This window comes from Podarcis muralis, chromosome 2, assembly GCF_964188315.1.
Source record: "Podarcis muralis chromosome 2, rPodMur119.hap1.1, whole genome shotgun sequence".
Lineage (NCBI taxonomy): Eukaryota > Metazoa > Chordata > Lepidosauria > Squamata > Lacertidae > Podarcis > Podarcis muralis.
The window spans coordinates 24704356-24723606 of NC_135656.1; the positions used below are offsets into that span (position 1 = coordinate 24704356).

At 42.0% G+C, this 19251-nt stretch overlaps 1 protein-coding gene across 7 annotated transcripts in view; it reads left to right on the forward strand.

Annotated features, from left to right (window-relative positions):
• The window catches only part of LOC114588380 (ABC-type organic anion transporter ABCA8-like), a 68879-nt gene that overhangs the window by 34982 nt on the left and 14646 nt on the right, over nt 1-19251 (forward strand). For all 7 annotated transcript variants that reach the window (XR_013391793.1, XR_013391794.1, XR_013391791.1 and 4 more), the window contains exons 20-28: nt 91-254; nt 2625-2752; nt 4419-4556; nt 5191-5304; nt 8593-8769; nt 9047-9160; nt 10809-10922; nt 12831-12899; nt 16762-16853. Coding sequence is in view for 4 of the 7 variants with exons in the window: in XM_028713624.2 (XP_028569457.2) it covers nt 91-254; nt 2625-2752; nt 4419-4556; nt 5191-5304; nt 8593-8769; nt 9047-9160; nt 10809-10922; nt 12831-12899; nt 16762-16853 (1110 nt within the window). In the remaining 3 variants the exon portion in view is untranslated. The remainder of the gene's footprint in view (nt 1-90; nt 255-2624; nt 2753-4418; nt 4557-5190; nt 5305-8592; nt 8770-9046; nt 9161-10808; nt 10923-12830; nt 12900-16761; nt 16854-19251) is intronic.

Below are 19251 nucleotides of genomic sequence, written 5' to 3' on the forward strand. Positions count from 1 at the left end.
GTGACAGAAATGGGGTTGCTGCCACTAATAGATTCAATACCAGTTGCAATCATTCTCATTTGCTTAATTACTATCCTTTCTTTATTACAGACTGCTCCTTTTTGGAATTTTGCTGGCACCTTTAGTCATCCAGGTGCTGTTATATACTATCTGGGGGAGCCTGCATTGTGCAGAGCTACATCCTGGGCTTTATTTTGAGCCAGGAAAGGAGTCTTTCAGAGGGTCTGCTGGACTTCTGATCCTTAATAATACAGGTAAGAGTGAAGAACAGAATATTGAGATTCCCCCCCCCCCCCGCCCCAATCAGGTTTCGACCAAGAGCCAACATGCCAATACACCATGGCCAGACTGGGAAAACCTGGGTACAAATCTCTCCTCAGCATAAAGCACAGTGATTGAGCAATAATCATCTCTCTTTTTTAAAAAAATAATTTTTATTAACCGACCAATCAAATCAAATCACATCACATAAATTCCGAATTACAAACCCGAATTTTAAATTTTTTGTTGGGGGTACCCATATTTCAAGTTCTGAAGGGGATTCCAATCATCTTCTTGCTGCTGCGTTAATATCCACAAATCTGTCCAAATAATGTTCATATTTCTATCCAGTCCTATCTTGCTGTTCCCACGTCTCATCTTATTCATATATTTTTCTTTTTTCTTTGTGATCTCTTCTGATAATCTCCTTAAGCAGGTAAACACCAGTTATAATCCTGTGTGAATTTTTCCGTTAGTCCAATCACCATATCGAGATGGTTTCCATATATCATCACTTCCATAAATAAAAGCACTCTTTCCATCATTCATCTTCGCAAATCTGTTGCCTTCTTTAGTCCTCTGAGGAGGCCACCCGCAGTATGAAAACAGATCCATTCCTCCTCCCAGACATAAGTCTTTCGACAGAACTTGCCAAAATGGCGACGCTGTTTTTTTACTGCGTCATCCCAAAGATCTTAAACTTTCCACGATCTCCTTAAAACATGCTTTTGGTTAGAGATTATCTCCACACAGTCTTAAATAATCAGCTTAGGTCATTTAAGCGGCATTTCTGACTTGGGGGGGGGGGATTCTTGGTTAATCACATAGAGAAAAGAAAGGAAAGTCCCCCCCCCCCATCCAGTCCCGTTGCCGACATACCAAGCCTTGGTGTGTCTTCTCATGATATATTCCTGTTTATCCAACCCGTCTTCTTTCTCAGAGATCTCTTCAATTAGCAGTCTTTACTCCCCCTTCTTCCTTAAATTATGTGCATTTGCTTCTACCTAATTATTTCTTTTGAATTTGCTGCAGCTAGAGGCGCGAATCAGAGACAGCGTCCAGGAGAGCCGAAATCCGCACAAGGGCTTTCTGCCTAGTGCCCCCACCCCCTTGAGTTTGGGGGTGGTATAGGGCACAGCAGGCAAGGGCAGTCCCCCCACTCACTTGGGGGGGGGGCAGGGAGGCTGCTTACTCCCATCACAGCCTCTTAATTACCTTGTGTGGGTCGGAGAGATGTTATTGTCGGCCATCTTCCAATGCGCCCCTAGTGGCACCCCCCTGAACAATAATCATCTCTTAATCCAATATTGTCTCAGTGTTGTGAGCAAAAAGTGAGGGGAGGGGGAACCATGTCTAACAGCCCTTTGGAAGGAAGGATAGAATATGAATGTAATAAAATGAAGTTTTCATACAATTTTAATGGACTAGTAGAAAGCGAGTGAAAAATGTTTTTCCAGCTCTCTATCAGGAACTGAAGGCTTTTTAACTAAGAGCACCCAGAGCCCCAACTATAGCATAGCTCTATGGATTGCCTGAGGAGTTTGGTCTACTCATAAGGAGTAGGTTCCTTACAAATAACCCTTTGTTCCGTACGAGACATGTTCTTCTGGAGAAAACTTCAGCATCAGGCAGCTGACTGAGCCTGCAACTTTAGGAATCCGTACTCCCTTGAACTCAGTAGTGGTTTAGCCTCTACCATTGATTTTGAGCAAAGGTCTGGTGGAGAAAGGTCTTGTGCCGTGATCCCTGAAAGCGCCAAATCCCCCTGCTGTGTCTCACTGCCCCATTATACATCGTGCTCCTCTATAATGTTAGCTTTGGGGAGTGCCAAGTCCTCCTCTGAAGAGGATTCCTCCAGGGCTGTCTGAGATGCCAGATTGTGTAAGGTATCAGATATTTGCTTACAAAAATTTTGATTACAGCCAACCAGGATATGGCTCTTCAAAGCTTGCTTCACTGACGGGGTCAAATCATGGAGCCTGGAACTATTGGCAGTCCTAAAAGAATAAGATAATTCCAATATTACCTCAATAGTAAAAATAAAAAATTAAGAATTTTGGGTGGAATTCAAGATGGCACTAAGGCGATTGTTCCGTCAGTGCTCATCTCCTCCTTCATGCTGTTTTAGGGGTTTTCCCCAAACTTCCCTCCCCTCAAGTCAGTTTGGGGAGGAGAGGGTGTGGGAAGCCCATTTGTGCTAGTGGGATAACACAACCCATTTTAGCAAATAAATAGGCATTAAATGTTACACAAAGATAATTCAAATTCTGTATTACACTTCATTTTGGTTTTCTCCTGTTTGAGAAATTAAGATTCTACCACAGTCCTCCGGTCATTCTGTGAATCCTTGTTTTCTTTTTCAGGTGCAAGCATTGACAATTTCATCCAAGCAGTGAAGAATCAGAATGTCCTCGTAGAAGTTGTCTCTGGCAAAAATGTCAGTGACCAACTAGTGCACAATGGGGCTATAATGGTAGCCCTTGAAGACAAGGTAACTTCAGTTATTTTTTGTTGCAATCAGTACCATTTTTCTAGAAAAGGAGGTGCCAGAACTCACCACGAACGCCTCCCTTGTTTTCTTAAAATGGCAATGGTGCTCACCTGAGAGGTGCCAGAACTGAGTTCTGACTGGGGGGGGGGGAACCCCCCTGGGTGTAATCCTAAGTGGGATAAAACTGGGGAGCAAAGCCCCATATCTTGTGCCAGCTTGTGCAGGGGCAGGAAATGTCAGGGCAGACTTACTCTTTGCATTTCCATGTGGTTTCCTTTTTTAATCTTTAGCCCCATATCGCTGGCTGGAGGGGGTTAGGATCGTGTGAAACTGGCTCCCTGACAATGAAGGAGAGCTTTGACTGTCCTTGTTTCTTCATAAAAACAATACTAAAAAATCCTGGTAACCAAATATGGTTGTACATGTTTTGAATTTGAAAGCAAGCAGCATCTTGTGGTGTTGAGCGTTGCTGTTTTGCAAGCCTGTTTTTAAATGCCTTTCCCAGTTAAAGAGAAATGCTCTTTAAGCAGAGTATAATACTGGTGCAGCATCAGGTAACAGGTAACAGCTAGCTCCATCCCAGCCAAATTAGAAGCAAGGCCACGATTCCAAAATATGGGGGCACAAAGTTCACAACTGTATGAGAGCAATGAAGCTGAAATATACTCGGAGTCCTGTAGTGATTTCATGCTCTTTATTGCAGCTTGTAAAACAGTGATTGAATTGCCCCCCAAACCCCAGGCTTTTATATACATTAATTACACAATGAGTCCCGTCTGATTGGCTGGTTCTGTTTCCCTCCTGGAGCCCGATTGGTCTTTTCCTGCAGACCAATCAGTTGTTGCATTTTAGGATCCTACCAGCCTAATAGGCTGATTAACTTCCTCCTGGAGCCTGATTGGTCTTTTCCTGCAAGCCAATCAGTTGTTGCATTCTAGGATCCTACTTGCCTATTGTTCTAGGATCCAAGCTTAGTACATAACAGAAGCTGTCCCAACAAGTTCGTATACCTACCCAGCAAGCTCTTTTCCAGAAGAAGAGGTGCTGGAACTCACCATGAACGCCTCGCTCGTTATCTTATAATGGTAATGGATCCCACCTGAGAGGTGCTGGAGCTCAGTTCCTGTGAGTTCTGGCTGAAAACAACAACCCCGTTTATAGCTAAGGCATGGCACTTACGTTCCTTGAAAGAATCAGCCTTGTAAGAATGTCTAGCCTGCAGGTGCAGACTCCATCAAGGTGGGTGCATCTGTTCCCACTGGTGAAGGCATCTTCTGACCCTGGGAGACAATGGCAGACCTGCCTCCTCTTGTGAATCCTCTTCAGCCTCACCCCAGGCTGTGGCTCTGAGCTCTCCACAGCCTCTGGCAACATTCTCTCCTCGACAGGAAGGGAAACAGCAACAGAGACTCCAGTACCAGCATTACCATCTTTCTTCATACAAGACTTTGCTCTGCTGTCTCAGGCTCCTGTCCCCACTCTTCCCCATCTGCTGCCCAAGGTCCACACTTGAAGGCACTTAGTGATGTAGGACACCTTCATTATAAATAACACATAAAGCAGGCCTATGAATTTCTGTTTTCATTACAGGCTGTTATTTTCTCAGCATTCATTCACTGACTCGCTTGAATTTCTAACTTGTATTTCATTTCTCATCTCGGTTCAGAAATACAGATTCACACTTATATGCCACATGGAAGTGACCAATTGCTTTCCAGTGCTTGTCAACATCATCAGCAATGCACGCCTGCGAATGTTAAACTCCGCTGCCCATATTCGAATCTGGAGTCACATGTTTCTATTTGTAAGTCTTTCAACTGGATTGTAAGAATGGTTACAGTAGTGTGAAGAGGCGGGCTAGTTGTAGTGCTGAATAAGTGTGAAAACACACACACACACACACACACACACACACACACACACACAATCTCTCTTTAATAGATTTGCATTCATCTTTAATATTGATAGGCTTCCAAGCCAAGGTATTTCTAATTTCATCCATTTTTCAGAACTTCTGTGATTTTTAAAAATCATGCGTTCAGTTTGAAACATCATTTTATTAATTGGTGTTATATATATTCCAAGGTATTTGATAGAAACGTTTGTCCACTTAATATTCATTTGTTTTGATATTTTAGTTTTAATTTCTTCTAGTACAGTATATTAATACTCATAATATATGTACCACCTGAGCCGATTTTATACTCAGAGACTCTGCTGTAGTCTCTGAATTCAGTTGATTCTTGTGAGTTTATAATAGTTAACAGTACTACATCATCAACCTAAAGACAACTTTTAAATAAGCAATGATCAACTTTATTCCTATAATTAAATATCATTTTTAAGCCTACCAAGTGCAGAGAATAATAGCAGCTGTTCTAATCATATATACTGTCACACAGTGTTTATAAACTTTATCTTTCTGATTTGTTTCCCAGCAATTTAGTAGCAAACAGCTATGGATCTTTTTCTGTAACATGTGCATGTTTGGGGTATTTATATACCCTACCTTTCCAGCACATTTTGCGATGATGAGCGGTCGTTACTACAAGGTAAAGTAATTAAACATGCATGAAACTTATTCCCTTGCAATGAATGCAGTCTTTTGATTTCCCCCACTCCAGTTGACATCAACTTCAGTAGATTATCTATCAATTTTGGATCTGCATATACAGTGGTACCTCGCAAGACGAATGCCTCGCAAGACAAAAACCCCGCAAGACGAAAGGGTTTTTTGTTTTTTGAGCTGCTTCGCAAGACGATTTTCCCTATGGGCTTGCTTCGCAAGACGGAAACGTCTTGCAAGTTTGTTTTCTTTTTCTTAACACCGTTAATACAGTTGCGACTTGACTTCGAGGAGCAACTCATAGAACGCGGTGTGGTAGCCTTTTTTGAGGTTTTTGAAGACTTTGGTGATTTTTGAAGCGTTTCCGAACCTTTTCCGACACCGTGCTTCGCAAGACGAAAAAAATTGCAAGACGACAAAACTCGCGGAACGAATTAATTTCGTCTTGCGAGGCACCACTGTAGTTTACTGTCCAAGCACCCACAGCACCCTTGGCATTGCAGTACAATTGTGTCTTATGTGGGAGTTTAGTTCCAAGGGTTGCCCGTATAGGCAAAAAGCATGAACTCAAACCCTTGGAACCAAACTTTTATGAGATCTTGTGGGAGCATCCCAGACTGGTGAGAGGAGATAGCCTTGCTCAGAAAGCAAGCCAGATAGCTTAAAAGCTCTATGTGCACCAGGAAAATCCAGTGTAAAAATAGTTTCCAAGTTCTCTGCCTCACTTCCCAAGCAAAGCCCTTTCCACACACCAGCATTTAACGTCAATCAGCCAGTGTTCAACTGCATATGGTTGAAATCGCGCAAGTTAAATGTGCGTAAGACAGAATCATATCTTTGGGGCCTATCACCCTTACATTCTTGTTTTTATGATAACTTATTTGAGTTGGATATAGCTCTTGGATTTATGTTCAAACCTTGGGAGATCGCAATGGGGAGCTAACGATTCTATTGATTCCAATGTGCCACAATGGAAGAAATAAAAACTTTCAGTTTTATGCTAGCTCTTATATCCCAGTCCAGATCTCCCTTTGAATGTTTTATTATTTGTTTTTGAAATGTAGAGACTGCCCTATTAAAAAAAGTTTTTAAAAACAAGCTGAAACAGTGATAAAAAAGAGCAATACAATATACATTTCGGAATTGAGAAAAAATGAGTACACCAAAAAAAGGGGGGGGGGATAAAACTGCTATACAGTGGTACCTCGGGTTACAGGCGCTTCAGGTTACAGAAGCTTCAGGTTACAGACTCTGCTAACTCAGAAATAGTACCCCAGGTTAAGAACTTTGCTTCAGGATGAGAACAGAAATCATGCTCTGGCAGCGCGGCGGCAGCAGGAGGCCCCATTAGCTTAAGTGGTACCTCAGGTTAAGAACAGTTTCAGGTTAAGAATGGACCTCCAGAACGAATTAAGTTCTTAACCCGAGGCACCACTGTAGTAAGGTTTTTAAATTCTGAAAGGGCATTAAAAGATGTCTCAGGTGCGCCTTCTCGTGGGGGTCATTCCACAACTGTGATGCCACTACAGTGGACGCTCGGGTTGTGAACGTGATCCATGTGGGATGCACGTTCGCAATCCACGTCTGTGCACGTGTGGGTTGCTATTTGGTGCTTCTGTGCATGCCAAAGCATGATTTAGTGCTTTTGCGCATGCTCGGCCGCTGAAACACGGAATTAACCCATTCCGGTGCTTCCGGATTTTGGTGGTCCGCAACCAAAAAAACGCAAGCTGAAGTGGCTGTAACCCCAGGTATGACTGTACTGAAAATGCACTTTCACTCTATGCCCCCTGCTGCATCTGTCCTAGTGGGGGCACCTGTAGAAGGGCCTCCTGCAATGATCTCCAGGTAGGTAAGTGTGGCAAGAGGTGATCAGTTCAGTATTCTTGCAGTCAGTGCAAAGATTTCCCAATTCATTCAAGTGGAGAGAGCGGGTATTTATTTGAAGTATTGATACACCATTCCCTCTGTCTGACATCCAAGGGCATACTAAGTTGCCAGCTCCCGTAGTTCCTTCCCTATCTCACCTAGGAAAGGGACACTTTTCTCAGACTTCTCCTTCTTTAGTCTTTGGTTGCTCATTTCCTCCCCTCACCCTCTTGTTTCCTCAGAACACTCCTATTCAGAACTTCATTGTTTCTGCTCACATTTCAGCTGATACCCCTATTAATTCATGACAACTTACTAGGAGACCAGTGGTCACCTCAGCAGTGTCTTCAATGCTACTTCCTCAATCCTGGCCAAAGTGGTACAGAGAGGAGGTTTCTCCCAAACCTGAGCCCACCCTTGATTTTCTAACTGCCTCCCTAAATCCTTAAGTTGCCATCTCCTTCTCCATTAACGTTTTGTAAATTGCAGAGCCCAAACCCTTTAGAATGGTCCCCTGGTGGTAAAAGTAAAGGGTAAAGGGACCCCTGACCATTAGGTCCAGTCGTGGCCGACTCTGGGGTTGCAGCGCTCATCTCGCTTTATTGGCCGAGGGAGTCGGCGTACAGCTTCTGGGTGATGTGGCCAGCATGACTAAGCCGCTTCTGGCGAACCAGAGCAGCGCACGGAAATGCCGTTTACCTTCCTGCTGGAGTGGTACCTATTTATCTACTTGCACTTTGACGTGCTTTTGAACTGCTAGGTTGGCAGGAGCAGGGACCAAGCAAAGGGAGCTCACCCCATCACGGGGATTCGAACCGCCAACCTTCTGATCAGCAAGTCCTAGGCTTTGTGGTTTAACACAAAGTTTATTAGTTCTATTTATTAAATTTGCTAGTCGCTTTTTAACCAAAGCCATTCAAAGAGTCTTACAGTAAATAAACAAACACATACCTTAAATCTGTCATAAAAGGAAGGAAAGAAAAATCTAAATGGCTACTCTACTTTAAAAAAGTTGAAATAAAACACCCACACACCCACACACAAGGAGGCAATTTAAAATCCAAGAAATGTTTTTACCTGGTGCCTGAAGTTAAGTAACAATGGCACCAGGTGAGCCTCTCTGGGGAGAGCATTCCACAAGTGGGGAACCACCACTCCCATCTTATCTGAACCTCTTGTGGAGGGGCATAAAAGAAAGGGGGGACTAAGTAATTGATGAAAAATATTATGTATCTTAGGGACGTGGGTGGCGCTGTGCGTTAAACCACAGAGCCTAGGACTTGCCAATCAGAAGGTCAGCTGTTCAAATCCCCGTGACGGGGTGAGCTCCCATTGTTCAGTCCCTGCTCCTGCTATATATCATATACTGAAGGGCATAATTATCTCTTGCAATTTTCTTTGCTAGATAAAAGCTTGTTCTCAGTTGCGGGTCTCAGGACTCTTCCCTTCTGCCTTTTGGTGTGGATTAGCTCTGGTGGACGTCCCTTTGCATTTTATTCTCCTCCTGCTGCTGCTTTGGCCGTGGCTCAGACTATTAGACATTGTGGGATCTCATGTCCCTGCTACCGCAATTTTATGTTTGGTGAGTATAATTACTTACATTACTTTTTAAAAGTAGTCTTTAAATGACCTTTAATGTTTACAATGCTTACAAACTAATGTTTACAAATGTTACAAACATTGAACCATTTCCACTGAATAATAAACTTGGGCTGCGATCCTCAATAGTTTACAAGGGAGTAAACTCACCCGAACATAATGGGCCTTCTGTATAGTTTGGTCATATGAAATGAGTTCCCAGAAAACCCGTGTTTTCAGATACCAGTCTTAACAATAAATATTAACCTTCTTCTTAACAGGTGTCATTTCTGTTTGGCTACAGCACGTCAATGGTCTTATTCCTATATGTAATTGCCTTCGTGTTTCGCAACAAATGGCATGCTAGCAGTTTTTGGTCATTCATCTTAATCTTGGTAAGTTTTATGACCAGACCACTGACTGATCATTTATTTCCTTATATCCTTAATCTTACAATACCTCTAAATGTTTATAATTTTCCATTAAAGTAGACAAATCAATGGATGCTTCAAATATAATAATGTGAAATAATGTAAGACTGAATGACACATTGAACAGAAAAGAGCATGAGCAGTGATCCTTTAAGTGTGCATACTTGAGCAGTATTCTAAATTAGGTCTCCGGCTATTGTTGGACTACAACTGCCCTCACCCCTCACCCCTGCTCCTGCTTGCTAAGGATGATGGGAGTTGTAGTCCAACTACAGCTGGAGACTCAGGTTTGGGAAACCCTGTTCTAAATACTTCCTGCAAACTGTCTGCATTTGAGCCAAGTTATTCCATGCTTGGGACTGTGAGGACCCTTCTTCAGGAGCTGCCCAAAGAGATCTGTACCTGTCTTATAGGTAAAGGTAAAGGGACCCCTGACCATTAGGTCCAGTCGTGACCGACTCTGGGGTTGCGGTGCTCATCTCGCTTTACTGGCTGAGGGAGCCGGCGTACAGCTTCCGGGTCATGTGGCCAGCATGACTAAGCCGCTTCTGGCGAACCAGAGCAGCGCACGGAAACACCTTTAGCTTCCCGCCAGAGCGGTACCTATTTATCTACTTGCACTTTGATGTGCTTTCAAACTGCTAGGTTGGCAGGAGCAGGGACCGAGCAACGGGAGCTCACCCCGTCGCGGGGATTCGAACCACCAACCTTCTGATCGGCAAGTCCTAGGCTCTGTGGTTTAACCACAGTGCCACCCGTGTCCCTTATACCTTATACCTGTCTTATATTCTGCCACAAAAAACTTTTCTTCTTGCCATTAGAATAGGATACTATCATTTTGCCCCTTTCTCAATAATGCCTGTTAAGCCAGTGGCTGTGAGGTAAGGTGAGGCAACTGCCTCAGGTAGCAGGATCCATTGGGGCAACAGAACCCAATGTAGATCTTATTCAGGGCCAGCTCACCCATGAGGCAAGCTAAGGCAACCGCCTCAGGCGTTGGAATCCACAGTGGCAGCAGTTCCCGGTGTCAAACTTTCTTTCCCCCTCATTCCCAATATAGATCTTCCCCCACCCCTTCTTCTCTGGCAGGGAGGGGAAGCCACTTTGGGGTCCACCTCAGATGCCAATATGTCTTGGGCTAGCCCTGAGGTATAGATTGCATTCTATGGGTATCGGGTGAATTCCACCTCCCACCCCAGCAATTTGCATCTTCCAGTAGGGTGGGAGGTGGGATTCACCCACTACCCACAGAGTGGTAACTCTCAACTTATGCACACTTAACTTCTGAGCATTTGGTTTTATGCACTTGGCAAATAAAAATAATAATAATAAAAGTTGAAAGGGGACAGAAAGCAGGGCAGGTATCCAAGAAAAAAGACTTTGGCAATCCCACCCACCATAGAACCCATTATATTTTGACATACGTGATTTTGGCCTCACACTCTGTTCTCAGAACATAACCCCCACGTAAGTTGAGAGATGTAGTTAAACACACTTGGTTGTGTTTCATTTGGGGTGTAAAGGAGTTAAGCCTCAGTATGGAAAACAAAAGGGGAAGAAGCTGTTTAATCTGTTCAAAAGCTTAATATACCTTTTTCTTGTTTCATTTCAGGTGAACGTGCTTGCTTTGATTAATGGAGTCTTTGCAATCGACTATGTGCATTATCTACTAATAATAATTCTTCCCCTGTTTACAGCAACAGAATTTATGTTTAGTTTCACGGCGGTAAGCAAAAGTGCAGCCTATTCCTGGTATCTTGAACTTGCCCCTTAGTGCATCAAAGAGCCCTTGGTACCTTTGTCATGTACCAAGACCACCTGCCCATTCCAATTTTATTTTCATTTTTAAATGATGTTTTTGGGTTGGGAGGCTTCCTGTTTTTATGTGGTGTTGTCTGTGCGCTTTGTCTGTGCTTTTGCAGGGTGGGGGAGTTCCAAACATGACCAATTTTTCGACCTATGAAATCGGCATTATTTGGTGTCCAGTTTCTGAATTTATCACACAATTTGAAAAGGTTTGGGTCCGCTAGGCTATCGCTTTGCAACTGCGCTCTTGGGTTAAGGAAACAGTAGCTCATCATGGGTCACCAGATTCATAATGGCACATCTGTAATCTGTCTGTAATCCCAGAAATACACAGCTGTTGTTACTTGTCAAGGGATTTCAGGGCTGAAGTATTGAGGCTGCTCCCTGACTGCGTTCTACCATCACAGTGCAGGTTCTGATGCGCGGCAGTGTTGTGTTGAAATTGGCAGACAGACCAGAAGATACCATGGTTCATGGTATCAAAAGCTGCACGGAGGTCAAGAAGATCCAAGAGGAGATTCTGCTTCCCCTGCACTTAACAAAAATACAGTGGTACCTCGGGTTAAGAACTTAATTCATTCTGGAGGTCCATTCTTAACCTGAAACTGTTCTTTGCCTGAGGTACCACTTTAGCTAATAGGGCCTCCCGCTCGCTGTCTTGGCTTCTTTGCTCTTTGGGGCTGAGGGGGGGGGATAAGATTTTTTTTCTTGATTTCCCCCTCTAAAAACTAGGTGCGCCTTATGGTCCGGTGCGCCTTATGGAGTGAAAAATACGGTAAAACAGTGGTACCTTGGGTTACAAATGCTTTGGGTTACAAATGCTTTGGGTTACAAACTCCGCTAACCCGGAAGTAGTTGCTCCAGGTTGCAAACTTTGCCCCAGGATGGAAATGGAAATTGCGCGGCTGCGGTGCAGTGGCAGCGGGAGGCCCCATTAACCTCAGGTTAAGAATGGTTTCGGGTTAAGAACGGACCTCCGGAACGAATTAAGTTCGTAACCCGAGGTACCACTGTAACTGAAAGTGATCCAACAGCTCTGCTCCATTTGGATGCCTCCATATAGCTTAATCCTAATCATGGCATTCAATTCCAAACAAACCTGAGCGACTTTACTCACAAAATGACTAGCAAATTTGTTTTCGCAGAGATCCAATGGGACATTTTGGTACTAAATTCCAGGATTCCTCCCTTGCTCTGTTGCACCCCTCCACGTCGAGAGGGGGCTCCAGGCCCTCTGGGAATCACCCCCCCATCTATTGATTCTGGCTGCCCACACACACACACACACACACCACCGGGCATACATTTGGAGCCCATCCTCTCCTCTGCCTCATGAAAAGGATTCTGGGAAGTGTAGTTTATCCTCTGCAGCCAGGCATTTGGCTGACTAACATCCTCTGTCCTTTTACATGTTTTTTTGGAAGGGGGGAATGTTTGTTGCTTTGGTTTGTTCTTGTCCTTATTATGCGTTTTGTATCTTTTGTCTCGTATTTATATGCTGTGAATTGCCCTGCAATTTTCAGATGAAAGGCAGTATACAGATTTAATACATAAAAAACAATCCTGCATAGACCTGCAGTTCCCAATTTTCCTATCTCCCACAACAAGAAACACTCGACATAATGTAGGTCTTAGAAGCTCACAGGTCCTCAAGTCACTGTCGTTCGAAGTCATTTTCTTTTACTTCACAAACTAGTATACTTCTGAGTAAGCAGAAACAATTAACTTAATTTGGCGGGACACTAACTTTCAAGCTGACAGGCACTGGCACAACCTGACTTCAGTATTAGAGGGAATAATCTACATAATCACCTTTTTTTCCTTACAGATGTTGAGTGTACCGCTTTATGATGGAGAGAGACCATTAGTGAATCTGATCTGGGCGGCTTCCTTTATGGTGAGAAATGAATTCAATATTTGTAGGGGAGATATTTTAGTTCGTAGGGTGTTGTATCCAATGGAATGGGTGTTCACCTTGTTGCGAGACACAAGACAGGAGCAAAGACTTGTGGGGAGCAGGCTGGACTTCCTCAGTTTTTCCTCCTGTCTAGATGCGTACAGGTGAAACTTAGAAAATTAGAATATTGTGGAAAAGTTCATTTATTTCAGTAATTCAACTTAAAAGATGAAACTAATATATGAGATAGAATCATGACATGCCAAGCGAGATATGTCAAGCCTTTATTTGTTATAATTGTGATGATCATGGTTTAAGTTGAATTACTGAAATAAATGAACTTTTCCACAATATTCTAATTTTCCTAGTTTCACCTGTACAGTACATTCCTCCCAGCTCTCCTGACTCAACTAAGTTTTTTACTTGTTTCTGAACCCTCATTTTCTTTAGATTTCCCTTATCGTCGTTTTAGTTCTACAGTTCTTTGTTTGTCCATGCATTGTGGTTTCTTACACACACACAAAACCCAACCAACTAACCAAACAAACAAACAAACAAACAGACAGACAGACAGACAAATGAAACCCTTTCCTTTGTTCTTTCTGTTTGGTTGTTCTGCTTATTTGCCACTCTTCTTTTATTCCTTAGTTGTTTACTTATATTGATAAATTTTCCAGAATCAGTGCCTGGTGAGATGTGCGACTCAAAAGACATGTCTCATCCATTTCCTCAATTCTGAGTGCTACCGGTAGGCTGCCCTTATCCCAGAACTGGTTAGTCAAATGCTTTCTTTCTCTTTTTTTTTTTTAAAAAAAAACATAATTTTTTATTAAATTTTCAACCATAATAACACAAGCCACAAAACAGAATAATACACAAAAACAAAAAAAAAAGAAGAAGAAGAAAAAAGGGGAGGGAGGGGGGAAAGGGGGGAACAATAAACAAATAAACAATAATAACAAACTTAATTCTTCACAAATCCAACTTTTTAAACACCTTGATTGACTTCCTCAAATCCCTCCCTTCTGAGTTTCATTGTAATTTAAAAGTAACAGCTTTCCAATATCATTATTAAACTAAAACAATTTCCAATTATAGTCATTCACTTTTCTTGACATTCTGAATCCCATTTATTTAATTATAACTTAATTTATCCTAGGCCTATTTGTTTCTTTCAAGTAATTTCTAATTTTTTATGTTACAATATTTGTTCAAATAGTCCTTGAAACTCCTCTTCTTTCTGGTCGCGGATTCTTCCAGTCAGGTCAGCTAGCTCCGAAAAGTCCATCATCTTCATCTGCCAGTCTTCCACTGTTGGTAGTTCTTGTATTTTCCAATTTTTAGCAAGTAATATTCGAGCGGCCGTTGTGGCATACAAAAATAACTTAACATCTTTCTAGGGCAATTCTAAACCTGTTATTCCAAGGAGAAAGGCCTCTGGTTTCTTAATAAATGTATATTTCAACATTTTTTTGAGTTCATTATAAATCTTCTCCCAGAAGTCTTTCACCTTGGGACAAGTCCACCACATATGGAAAAAAGTACCTTCTTTTTCTTTACATTTCCAACAAAGATTATCACTTTTGTGATAAATCTTTGCTAATTTTACAGGGATCAAGTACCATCTATACATCATCTTCATATTTTCCTTTAACATTGTACATGCAGTGAACTTAACCCCTTTCCTCCATAGCCCCTCCCAGTCCTCCATCATTCTATTATGTTCCACATCCCTTGCCCAATCAATCATGACCGATTTAACTTGTTCATCCTTTGTATGCCACTCCAACAACAAACTGTACATTTTAGACACATTCTTATCATTAGTATCTAACAACTCCAGTTTCCAATTTGGTTTTTTCTGTTGCAAAACCATTTCTCTTATCCATCTTATATAATTTGTTAATTTGATAATATTGCAACCAATTAACTTTATCTTTAATTTGTTCAAATGGTTTTAATTTAAAACCTTCCTGATTCTCTAACAACAAATCTGAATACCTCAACCATTTGTTTTCCATATTTAACTTTTTTTGGGCCTGTGCTTCCATTGGTGAAATCTATTTTGATGTTTTTCTTACTAAGAGATCTTTGTATCTAGTCCATACATTATATAATGCCTTTCTAATTACATGATTCTTAAAACCCCTGTGGGCCTTTACCTTGTCATACCATAGATATGCATGCCATCCAAATCGATTATCCAGTCCCTCCAAGTCTAACACATCATCATTCTCTAATTGTATCCAATCCTTGATCCAGCAGAATGCAGCAGCTTCAAAATATATCTTCAAATCTGGCAGGGAAAAGCCCCCTCTTTCTTTTATATCTGTAAGTAATTTGTATTTAATTCTAGTCCCCCCCCCCCCGCCAGATAAATTTAGACAATACCTTCTGCCATTCTTTAAAACATTTGACATTATCAATGATTGGTAAAACTTGAAATAAAAACAGCATCTTCGGCAATACATTCATCTTAACCACCGGTATTCGGCCCATCAATGAGAGTTTTAGATTTGACCATACCTCAAGATCTCTCTTAATTTCATTCCATAATTTTTCATAGTTATCTTTGTAAAGATTCAAATTCTTTACCGATAAGTTCACACCCAAGTATTTAACTTTTTTCACCAAAACAAGGCCTGTCCTTTCAAAAAGGTTTTTTTCTTTCCTTATTATCTAAGTTTTTTTTCTAAAACTTTGGTTTTGCTCTTGTTTAATTTAAATCCTGCTACCTGCCCAAACTCTTGAATCAGCTCCAGTGCTTTCACCTCATTGGTTTCTGGATCTTGTAATGTTAAAACCAAATCATCAGCAAAGGCTTTTAATTTATATTGCTTGGATCCTACTACAATGCCTTTAACCTCCTCCTCTTTCCTCAACATGTTTAACAAAACCTCCAGAACAGAAATAAATAGCAGAGGGGAAAGCGGGCACCCTTGCCTGGTTCCTTTCTCAATTCTTCCTCTGAGACCACATTATTAACTATGATTTTTGCTTTTTGTTCAAAATAGATCGCATTAATACCATTTAAAAATTCCTGGCCAACCTCAATTCTTTCTAGATTTTTCATCATAAATAACCAAGAAACATTATCAAAGGCCTTTTCAGCATCAATAAACATTAACATTGCTTTACAATTTCTTTTCACTTCCAACCTTTCTATTATATCAGTTATATGTCTTGCACCCCTAAGGATCCTTTCCTTCAAAGTTCTCTTTTGGTGGCAATCACTTCGGCACACAGTGTCAGAGTTTTCAGCCCTTTCTACACCTAAACGTCTTTGTATTTTCCACAAGGATAAGGTGGCGCTATGTTCAGACCCTTTCCTTCCTTCCAAAAGTCTATCTAGGTTCCACGTCCAACAAGATCTGACTCTCTGACTTTCCGTCTGCATCCAAAATAACCTAAGGAGCAAGCCTGGCACTCCCTGGATGTGCGCAGAGCTCTGAAAGTGTACCTACATCATACAAAATCCTTTTCTACAATGGATCTCTCTACCTGGTTTTTAAATGGTAAGGAAGGGAATCTTATCTCCCTATCTTACTGATGAGCACTAGAACACTAAGACCACATTGTAGATAAGAGCATCTTGCTTGTCTCTGATCTTAGTGTTGTGGTGTTAAGATGGGAGATCCCCTTAGTTGCCCCAGGCATGGTATGGTTAGGATGTCAGATGATTGGCAGGTGTGTTGGTTTACCCCAGATGGCTGCATGGGCCAAATGAAGAGGAAAGAGGCCACCCCCGCTACTGGTTTATAGGACTGTAGCCCAAATATAGTGACTTAAATTGGTTATAGGACTGTACACTTCTTGAACATAATTGGTTGTTTCTGATTTTTTTGTTTTTTGTTTTGTTTAGCCTTACTTCCACATTGTGGTTCTCATTCTTTTACTTCGCTGTCTGACGGCAAAATATGGCAGGCCAGTTATGAGAAGAGATCCTGTGTTTAGGTTTGTACACATATGGTTAACCTGCTTATGAGTGAGTGTTCCGGTTTTCGAATGTTTTTTTTTTTTAAGCCGAATGTCTGGTGCAGCTTCCGCTATTGTTTCCGGAGCGCCTGCGCAATCAGGAACCAATAAGAAGCCGTGCCTTGGTTTCTGAACTTTTCGGAAGTTGAACGTACTTCCGGAATGGATTCCGTTCGACTTCCAATGTACATCTGTACCTCACTTTTTATATCCATAGGTTCTTCTCTCTCTCTCTCTCTCTCTCTCTCTCTCTCTCTCTCTCTCTCTCTCTCCCCCTCTCTCCCCCTCTCTCCCTCTTCCTCTCTCTCTCTCTCTCTTTTAAAAAAGCAAGTTTTCCTAGTTCTGCGCTTAAGAATCCCAATACCCCCTGGGAGTAATTCAGTGTAGCACTAAGCAAATGGCTCTGCATCTATGCTGGCCTGAGGGAATCAACTTCTCTCTCCTCCCACTTACTGTTCCAGGGGTTCTCTGGACCCCTTCCCCAAGCCAATTTGATGCAGTAATGGATGGAGGAGTTGGGGTAGTCCTGTTGTACTTTTGGAAGTTCTTGAACAGGTTTCCACTGGCGGGGCTTTTTTAGTTTAACCCAGCCCTTGGTTCGCTTTATTTATTTATTTCATGAAAACTTTAAGGCAGAGATTTCCAAACTCTGTGTTGCGAAAGGTTAGTGTGTCGGCTGCAGTGTGTAGGTGTGTCGTGTGAATGCTCCCCATGCTGAGGTAAAAATCATGGACTTAGGGGACTCAAAGAATCCCATGGGGAGTTGGGCAGCAAAAGCCAAACCCCAATTCTCCTCCTGGGGCTGGGAAGGGGTTAGTTTAACCTCCAGTTTGCTAGTAAAACTCAATTACTGTGTTGCGAAATAATGCATGTCTAAAAAGGGGTCACCAGTGTGAAAGGTTTGAAAAACTCTGCTTTGATGTGTTTGGCAATGTGTAAAGGAAGATGAGAGTCCCATGGACTGCAAGAAGATCAAACACATCCATTCTTAAGGAAATCAGCCCTGAGTGCTCACTGGAAGGACAGATCGTGAAGCTGAGGCTCCAGTACTTTGGCCACCTCATGAGAAGAGAAGACTCCCTGGAGAAGACACTGATGCTGGGAAAGATGGAGGGCACAAGGAGAAGGGGGCGACAGAGGACGAGATGGTTGGATAGTGTTTTCGAGGTTACCAGCATGAGTTTGACCAAACTGCGGGATGTAGTGGAGGACAGATGTGCCTGGCGTGCTCTGGTCCATGGGGTCACGAAGAGTCGGACACGACTAAACGACTAAACAACAAAGGAAGATGCATTTCACAGTTGTTGTTTTAAAGAGGATATGCAAGTTTTAACAAACACCTTCATAATTTTTAGGAATCTTTCATTTCATGAGAGTGCTTGTTTTCTTTCGTAGAGCCAAACTTCTGAAAAAAGAGGATATTATTTTTTTGTTAAAGTATGATTTTTAAAAATTGCCTCACATAGGCAGAATATATGTTTTGATTTGATTTGATTTATTATATTTCTATGTGTCTTTTCATTCAAATGAATCCCAAAGCGGCTTACAAACAAAAAATATATATAGTGATAACATGATAGAACATAATAGAACATCACAAATAACAACATAAATGAAATAGAATAATTAACAAATCATCCGTAGAACATTTGCAATCTATAAAACACTGCTTACAAATCAACTACTAAAAAATAAGATAAACGTCACATTTAAAGCAAGCCATATTATATGATTAACAAATCAATACAGCATTTATAATCTTTAAAACAATGTTAACATCGTTAACAATCAATCTTTAGCTCCAGGAGCTGACTTTATAAATAGAATAATAATAATGGTGATCTTAATAATGTTACACACCACCCCAGTCTCCAAATGGTGAGAGATTCCAGGGGTTTCAGCACATTCTCAAGTTCAGTTTTCTTGAGACTGGCCGGAACTGGAGGGGCCTTAACAGCATTAACTTCCCAACAGATCTTGCTTTCCCATTAAGCTTCCAGGGAAGCCCCAAAGCCCAGCACAGAGCAAGCATGTCTCTTGTGTCTCCAGCCTCTCCACCTCTTTTCTGCCTAGCTTATACTACACTGGCTATTGTTCTTGTATTTGCCTGGCGAGGCCCCGGGCTCCACAGTTCCCTTAGATAATAGACACACAGACACAAATGCTTAGCTTAGTGGGATAAAATAGGCAACAACTTTATTGGTTACAGAAGGGACGCGGGTGGCACTGTGGGTTAAACCACAGAGCCTAGGACTTGCTGATCAGAAGGTCGGCGGTTTGAATCCCCGCGACGGGGTGAGCTCCTGTTGCTCGGTCCCTGCTCCTGTCAACCTAGCAGTTCGAAAGCACGTCAAAGTGCAAGTAGATAAATAGGTAC